This window comes from Eriocheir sinensis, chromosome 43 (assembly GCF_024679095.1).
Source record: "Eriocheir sinensis breed Jianghai 21 chromosome 43, ASM2467909v1, whole genome shotgun sequence".
Lineage (NCBI taxonomy): Eukaryota > Metazoa > Arthropoda > Malacostraca > Decapoda > Varunidae > Eriocheir > Eriocheir sinensis.
This window is the reverse complement of record NC_066551.1, coordinates 9,710,307-9,719,371: the sequence shown is the minus strand read 5'-3', so window position 1 is coordinate 9,719,371 and position 9,065 is coordinate 9,710,307. Positions and strand designations below refer to the sequence as shown.

Sequence of the window (9,065 nt, the reverse complement as noted above, 5' to 3'; positions counted from 1 at the left end):
TAATTAATTTGACAAAAAATCATACAGGCCAGATTGTTTTTTAAATAATTTTTTTATTATTTATTCTTTCAACACTGATGTCCCTGGTGATCCTGCAGCACTGAGGTTACCATTCTAGGGTTAAGATACCCTTTGTTTGCACTGTCAGAGCCAGATGTCTTAACTGAAATGCTAAAGAATTTGAAAAACCATAGATCATTGGAGAATGTGAGCCACGAAGGTTCCCGCCTGCTGGCTGGTTTCTTTGTGCTTTGAAGGCGCATGCTGTTTGTTTTAAACAAGACAAACATATTCGCTGCAACTATAATATACGACTTACCAATTAGGGAAAATATTTTCTCAGGTTGTTTTAACTGAACTGCAACTATTTGCCACACCAAATTTGGAAAATAAACATATTTTTCCTCGAAGGTCTGAGGGAAGACACGGGGTAGACCGTGCCTTCCCTTCGTCTCTCCCGCAGACCTTCGTTCCAAAAATGCTAGTGACTATAGGTACGCACCGTCCTTCCCTTCGATCTTCGTCGCTAGACCTTCGTGACTTTTGGTACGGGCCTAGGTGTTACGAGCGCGAAAATTTGAAAACGTCGGAGCTTATAGGGTTAATATGCATTACCTCGTACTTATGTTATGGCGTTGTTATGTTGACCATGCAAGCTTTATGTACATCGGCCCGTGACACGTATTCAGTTGATTGCAGCAACAAACCCCGCGTATGGCCACGTATGGGCCAAAAATCACATATGTGAGCATACGTGGGCTTGATACGTGAATGTGTGACCGAGGCTTAAGGGATGAAAGAGTGAATATGCTGGTTAACTCTTGCCTAAGGGGTTTGGACAGTATAGGGATGAGCTAGAGTGGATAGTCGAGTGCAGCAGGGCCGCGGGAGAGGGGGAGGCATGCAGTTAGCAAGTTCAGAAGAGCACTCACTCACTCACTCAGCGTGAAAATATCGATAGAAGATAGAAAGAGCGGCAATATGGCGGCGGAATTTAAGAGGTAGAAGACTATCAGTTAGAGGAGGAGAGCTGATGAGACGAAGAGCCTTAGGCCCATACCAAGAGTCATGAAGATTTAGCGACGAAGATCAAAAGGAAGGATGATGCGTACCCAGAATCACTAGCATTTTTGGAACGAAGGTTTGCGGGAGAGACGAAGGGAAGGCAAGGTCTACCCTGCGTCTTCCCTCTTACCTCCGAGGAAAAATATTTATTTTCCAAATTAGGCGTGGCAAATAGTTGTGGTTCAGTTAAAACAACCTGAGATAATATTTTCCCTAATTGGAAAGTCGTATATAATAGTTGCAGCAAATATGTTTGTCTTGTTTACAACAACAGCAAGCGCCTTCAAAGCACAGAGGAACCAGCCAAGCGGAAACCTTCGTTGCTCACATTCTCGAACAATCTGTTTTTTCAAATTCTATGATTGATAGCTCATATCAGTTAAGACATCTGGCTCTGCAAGTGCAAATAAAGCTGATCTTAATAATTTATTGCATGTAAACAACGATTAATAGTGGAAAGAACATGAAATAGTAAATAATAGCTGTTGAATGCGATGCTAGGCTATTTTGAATATTAGGCTACCCATGTTATTTACATGCAACACATGAAAATTCCTTATGTGTAAACACTTGCAGAGTTGTATATCACTTTATGTACCTGAATGAGATGAAATATGAGTATCTGAAAGGCTATAGATCGTTCGAGTATTATCAGACTATACTGTTTGATATACAAGTTGTTTCTTCGTGTCCTTGTATGGTATACTATCAATGCAAATCTTCTGTTTGCGGCTTTTCCATTTCCATTTCCACCTCTTTTAAATGTCTAAATTTTCCCCGTGCACAGCATCCAGAGAGATATATCGCCACCCGTACTCTAAGGGTTAAGGACAATAGGAGGCACTCCATCAGGTCCATAAGCTGTCTGAGAGTTGAGGCCACAGAGGGCATAGAAAACATCTTTCTTAAGAATCTTAATGACAGGCATAAAGGAGTCAGAGGGAGGATGAGTAGGAGGAATATGCCCAGAATCGTAGTGGAGTTTTTACAGAAAGTTTGAGAGAAGAGTTCAGCCTTAGAGATAGATGAGACGGCGGTGCTGCCGTCAGGGTTAAGGAGAGGAGGGAAAAATGAAGAAGTGAAATTGGAGGAGATATTTTTGGCTAGGTGCCAGAAGTCTCAGGAAGAATTAGAAAAAGCAAGGTTTTGACATTTTCTATTGATTTTCAATTGATATGTCAGAAGAAGGATAAAGACTCATATCTTCAAGTTACTTAAGCTCCCTATCTTACTTAGTGGCTGTGAGACATAGACATTAAATAATGACTTAAAGAGGTGAATTGATGCCTTTGATAAGTATTTTCACCGAATCGTTGAATATCACTGGAATAGTTATTACTCCAGGAAACAGAATTGAGCCTTATTTTATGTGCAGTCTGTGAAGCCAACTGCAGCTATATGGGCATGTGGCACTTTATCCAGAAGTTGACCTCGGTCACAGGGTATATCTGTAATTTACAAATCTCTGTGCAGGACCCCAATGGAGCACTCATAAAGTTAAGAATATGTTTCAGTAGTCACTATAAAAGAGAAACATACTAAAAGAGGTCCTTTTTTTTTTTTTTTAGGAAATGGAAATGCGTTTGGAACCGTGGATCTGGTGTATGGCCATCTTCACTATCTGGCGATCTCTTGTCATCATCTATGCATCCATTGTCAATGACATGGTCTTTGCTTACCACATCATCATGTGTTTGTTTTGGATCCTCTTTATCCTTGGCAATGTGTATGCTTGGCTGGTTGTCCACTCCTTCTACCATGAACTGTGTGAAGTCACCAGGCTGGAGGATGTTGCCAGAGTCAAGGTATGTTGTATTTATTATAATAATTATGCTTATTTTTTATTATTATTGTTATTATTACTGTAGCATAGCTGTAATATCTGTACCCACCTTGCTTCACAAAAGGGAAAAAATCTAATAATTTACCTGTTTAGTTAAAAGTGTAATAATCATATATACGCACTTTTATCCAAGCAGACGGTGCATGTAATTCTAGGTAGTTCAGATTATGACAGGTGCAGTTTTAATGAGTTTGAGCATGCTGTTGATTTTTTTGTCATTTAAGCAGTAAGATAAGCATGTATGGGCATTTCATCATGCTTTTTATGTGAAAATTTCCTGGGTCTTTGTATGATTTTCACTTGTTCATGATTGACTGTTTTCTAAGTTTGAAGACAATGTGTATTGAATCTTACCTATGGGATTGATTATATTTTAGTCTAAGTGTCTTTGTTTGAATGACTGAGACAATTTCCAAGAACTAAAGAAAACTTAAGTATTAACTGAAATTATAATTTAGTGTATTCAGCTAATCTCATGTTGTACTATTCTGTTATGTGATGATTCATACTTTTTCTTATTCTAAAGCTGGAAATAATTGTCTCGGTGGTTATTCTGCTTGCTTGTGGTTGTCCAGCACTGTAAGTCCTGCACCCTTTCCAGATGGAGACTATGAGCACCATGGGGGGGTACAGTTGTCCAACCACTCCTGGAGCACAATCCACTTATTCCACACAGATGGATTATAAAGTCTAGAAATGTTCTGTCCACTTGTAAGGGTATACTTTTGTGCAGCCTTGAACTGTTTTGCTTTGACCTCTATAAGCCTCCTTCAGATAATTTTCTTTAAAAGCACTTAGTTTAAGATCTTTTGAAAATGTTACATTCAAAATATGTAATGCATGTAATGTAAAGAAACATCTGCATATTTGATTACTACAATTCTGCATAGTATTTGGCATTTCAAAGCCTGTATCCATTAGTTTCATATATATATATATATATATATATATATATATATATATATATATATATATATATATATATATATATATATATATATATATATATATATATATATATATATAATATTTAGGATTATTCATGTGTTATAATATAATTTTAGAGTTGTAAATGTCTAAGAATATTACTCAATTTTTTCTCAACTTTTCAGATGGAGTTAATGAGTTCACTTACTGCTTCCCGACCCACAACCCCTGGTAACAAGTCTGATATCACAACCAAAATGATTGCCTAAGTATGAGAGGAGCATAAAAGTTAATCTTTGTAAAGTTCAGAGGATCTATTTTTACGCTTTTGAAAATATTTTTTAACTATGAGGCAGTTCAAGATAACATAAAGCCTTCCATAGTTCTGCTCCTATGAACGGAAGACAGTTGAAGCCAAAAACGAGGATCATTTTCAGTTGGAGAAGTATTTTGATGTTCCCCTCTTAAAAGTATTCAAGTCATACAATGTAGCAAAGGAAGGCTGTTCCAGAGTTTACTAGTGAGGAGGATGAAAGAAAAACTGAATACTGCTTTAGGAATTGGTACGGTACAAGGATGACCCAGAGTAAAAAATCATGTGCAGCAAGGCTGAAAGAATATTGGAAGCGTGCAGTTAAGAAGTTGAAAAGGGCAATTAGCATGAAAACATCAATGGAAGAATGGAAAGGAAGCAACACTGGGGCAGAAATTTAGAGGTAGGAGACAATCATTAAGAGGAGAGGGATCTAATGAGACAGAAACCCATTGACATTACTCTGTTCCCAAAGAGCTGTGTGTGTGTGGAATCCCCCCACACATGGGATACATACTCCATAGTGGGACAAACAGGGCCTTTATATATAATTAGCATCTGGAATAGGGAAACAAACTGGTGGAAATGATTCAGAATGCCTAACCTCAAATAATACTGTTGTAGCAAGATATGAGATAAGAAGTGTTGAAGGGAATAGCTGTGTTGTTGAAGAATAAGTGATAGATGTTTGGAAGGTTGTATTGAGTTGTAATGTGGAGAAACTGATTCTTTTAGACATTGGAGGACACCAAGTTCCCTCTGCCCCTTTAACCCTTTCGTTGCTAAACGCTCGCTGCAAGCACTAGCGTAACTTGCCGGTGGTGCTAAATGCTCGCTGCGAGCTCCGGTCGCACTCATTTCCCGTGTATGAGAGTATTCCAACACTATTTCTCACCCCACAGCATTGCCAATTCAGTGGGTTTTCCACAAAATTTGGTGGAAAATCATATCAGCCTAGCACGGAAAATCTATGGACGAGCAACTGGTGGATGTTGTTGACCAATATAGCAGCATTTTTGCATAGCTTCACCTATCACATAACTTGTATTTTGACCAAATAGTTGTAAATTTTGCAGTTGGCACTACTGCCCTGCCAGCACCCCATCATCAAGAGATCTACTCTGTAGTTGCCTTACGGCTGACTGTCGCGCATGCACAAATGTATGTCTTCACAGGCAACACCCCCTGAACGTGCCTGTACATTCGCAGGAGAGGCTTACATTACCGAATCTTATAGATCTTGGCCTACTCTTTCCAATGGTGTTTTTGTTTTTTTAGCTGTGATGAATAGTTTTTGAGATACAGAGGTTAAAAGAGCGAGCACTAGCGTCACTTGCTGGTGGTGCTAAAAGCTTGCAGCGAGTGCCAGTCGCACTCACAGCAAATAAAAACCCTGAATGTGCCTGTACTTTCACAGGAGAGGCTTACATAACTGAATCTTATAGATCTTGGCCTCCTCTTTCCAATGGTGTTTTTGTTTTGTAGCTGTGATGAATAGTTTTTGAGATACAGCAGTTAAAAGAGATCCCCTTCCCCCCGCTGGGGTGCCCGAGCGCGCCTGGGGAGATAGTCTCGTTATGAGTGCTTAGCAAGGAAAGGGTTAAACAAGGCATTCTGTGACTTCCAACCGTGAGTTGTATAATTCACACTTAGCAGGTATACAACCCAATGGCCAGCTGTTGCCTTCCATGTTTACATAGTGTAAACGCAATCCATTTCTCATGAACCCCACCAGGCAAAGTGTTTTTCTTTGTGTGGTTATAACTCATGGTGGTGAAGACATCTTTGGTCGACTGTATGAGTGCTTAGCTACATCCAGCCATAGCTTGAGATGATTAGAGGAGGATGCAGTCTTCATCAAGATTATAGTGGCCACCAAATGTAGAGTCAGAGATGCTTACTGAGGATCCCCTGTCTTGCACCAAAACTAGCCTTATGTGAAGTGTTTATAGTATCAATTCCATTTTATGATAAGCAGTCAGTTTTGAAAAATTATGAGTTTTGATACCAGGACTTGAAACAATAGGTGTAAAGCAACTGTCATTTTCTCTAGTTATACTTATGTATCTCTTGTACGTATCCCTTGCAGTATTACGTAGTGGCAGCTGGTAAGCAATTATTTGAATCTCATGTATGCAGGACTGGTTTGAAAGCTCATTTAAAATTCAGAGATGGATGATGATAGTCCAGCATAATCTGTCACCATACAATGGTGACAAAACTGCTCTTTACTTGAAGAAGTCTTAATTCATCTACTCAGTCATTACATCTTAATTCTGCCATTCTTGCATTTCATATCATCCCTGTTTTCCAATATTGTTACTAGGGTTTTTTTTTTTTTTTTTTTTTTTTTTTTTTTTTTTGGTGCAATTTTAACACTGAATAATTGAGTACATATTGTTAGCCTCAGCTGCTGGAGGAAGTAGCAGTGGTGGTGGTAAACTACCAGAGAATATTGATAGTACCAAGAAAAGAGCAAAACAAAAATATAGAGTTAAGAAGGAAAACAATAATGTAGTGAAAAATCAGGTCATGTGCTGGCTTGGAACCAGTAGTATTTTTCTATTAATTATTCACCACATTTTGTGAATATTGTTTCACACCAATTATATTCAAAATATAAGAGCACTGTATATTGTTTTCTATATGACATTCATTTTGATAAATGGGAATGATTAATATTCTGGCTGCAAGCCAAAATATTGTTCATGTTCGAGTATTACATCTTCCAAATTAATGTCTTTTAGTTTATACAATATATATTTCAGGTTCAGTTTTGGATATTATGATAAGTAACCGATACCTTATGTAAGCCATTCAGAATTTTAACCTATCTGGAAATCTCATATAATTAAGAAAGTATGGTTTGTGTATTATGTGGTACATAATTTTTTTTTTCAAACATTTTGTAAATATGTATGAAACACACACACATACACATGCACACTGTAATGCTGTGGTTAGCATGCTCGCCACAACCAAGAGGTCTCAGGTTTGATTCCTGGGCACAGTAGAGACACAGTAGAGTGGGCTGTCTCTTTTAATCCATTCCCCCTGTCCACCCAGCAGTGAATGGGTACTGGATATCAGTCCAGGATTGTGTTCTGCCTCCCGGATGTGTGAGGGTCTGAGGTTCCAGCCATTCCCAAAGCTCCGTCACCAGAGCTCCAAAGCTCATTCGTGGAGAGTGCTTGCTTGGGATCACAGGTTCAGAGCATGATCAGACCTTGGTAAATTACACACACAAACTAAGATTTAAAGACAAGACCCCATGAGTGTAGCTCACTTCCTGTATATTACAACTAGGTAAATACACACACTTTACTAATCCATACATTTGAGTAAGGCGTGACCCCTCTTTCTTTCTCATTTGAATATTTTAATTTTTAGTTGGGGGCAAGGATCTGTAATATGTTAGTTTAAATTAGTCACTTCTTTGTCATCAGTCACACAAGGCCCTGCGCATTAGAAGAGCCGCTTGCGCCACAATGGCCAAGACCATGATATTGAGCATAGCACTTTATTAAAGTCTTAGCTTTTGCCTGGGAATGGATGAGTGTCCCTTCAAGCACTGTAGGTAGGGTTGAATATCCATTACAGGAGAAAAGTCCAGGTGGCCATCAGTGCAGGTGTAGCATGTTGCTGATAGGAATATTTTGTGTTAAAAGAGCTACCCATCCATGAGTGGTGAGTCGCCTTTATACTGCTGAAATCGTTGTTGGACTGGGGGCATTAGCCAATCAGAGCGCTCTGCTACAGTCAAGTGATCGCTCTTAGCCAGTGAGAGGCCAGTGACGGTTAGCCATGTTAATCCCTTTTGTTTTGGCACTCCTGGTGGATAGACAAAGGATGCTCTCAAGTAGTGGCTAGAAGTGGGCTGGAATGATTGCAGTTGCATGAGTGGCCCTTATGCCATTGCACACTTTCCCTACCATTTTTTCACTTTATATTATTGTTAATATTGTTTATTTCATGTTTTTGGTTCTGCTCATCGTGAAACATCATTGTCACATGCAGTATGAACTGAAAGCGCACTCAAAATTAGATGTAACTCCCCATATCATAACACAGGTTGCAAAAAAAGCACAGCATTTCTTTACTGATATTGATATCAAAGATTGATTAACACTATCATGATCCTAAATGTCTAGCAGTCTTTTTGACAAGTGTCTTGCCATAACAAAGCATAACATTAATGGTTGTTGAAAGTTTGCCGAACTTTTAGCTCGTTTCCTTGCATTTTTTATTTTGGGGCAAGCGGCCCCTCTAATGCGCCGGGCCTCATTCATGAAATTAGTGAATTCAATTACCTGAGAAGTTTTGGTTTTCATTATCTTCAAATTATGGATCTTTTTAGTGTAATACATGGTAATTTTCTTTATTATTTAGAGTCATAAGAGGTCTTAATATACATGATATATATGCATTATATCTTGTAATTCCTTTTTTTTATGCTATCAGTCATCAGTGATCCACATTTTAGCCTCTTTTCTAATAAGCTTACAAATGATAACAAATGTGTCTGAAATTTTTCCGTCCATATTCATATTTTGTGATATGTATATATTAAGGTTGTGTTTTATGTCATCAAACGTGGTGACCGTACAATTTGGATTGAAACTATCCGTCCATCAAATTATAGGTACTTATCTACTTATGTATATTTTAATAAAGCTAAACAGTTATATCTATTATTATCTTAGCCTATAAATAATACCTTATAATAAATCTCTGCACTCTCTACCAGTTGCTATGTATATTTTTATTTATTTATTTATTTATTTATTTATTTATTTATTTATTTATTTATTTATTTATTTATTTTTTTATATCTCCGCCTGTAGCACCGGTAGTTTTTTTTCAGGGGCCTGATGGTCACCCCAAGCCCGTCATGGTGCAGGGAATTTTTATAGTGGC

At 38.1% G+C, this 9,065-nt stretch overlaps 1 protein-coding gene across 9 annotated transcripts in view; it reads left to right on the top strand.

Moving 5' to 3' along the window:
* The window catches only part of LOC127010450 (uncharacterized), a 20,770-nt gene extending 11,937 nt beyond the window's left edge, over positions 1–8,833 (top strand). For 7 of the 9 annotated variants that reach the window (XM_050884640.1, XM_050884639.1, XM_050884631.1 and 4 more), the window contains 3 exons: positions 2,634–2,870; positions 3,510–3,619; positions 4,021–8,833. In XM_050884640.1, the coding sequence (XP_050740597.1) occupies positions 2,634–2,870; positions 3,510–3,602 (330 nt within the window). In that variant the 3' untranslated portion in view covers positions 3,603–3,619; positions 4,021–8,833. Of the gene's footprint in view, positions 1–2,633; positions 2,871–3,509; positions 3,626–4,020 lie in introns of all 9 variants that reach the window. The other 2 variants (XM_050884637.1, XM_050884638.1) reach the window with 2 other exon arrangements.
* The last annotated feature ends 232 nt before the right edge of the window (positions 8,834–9,065 follow it).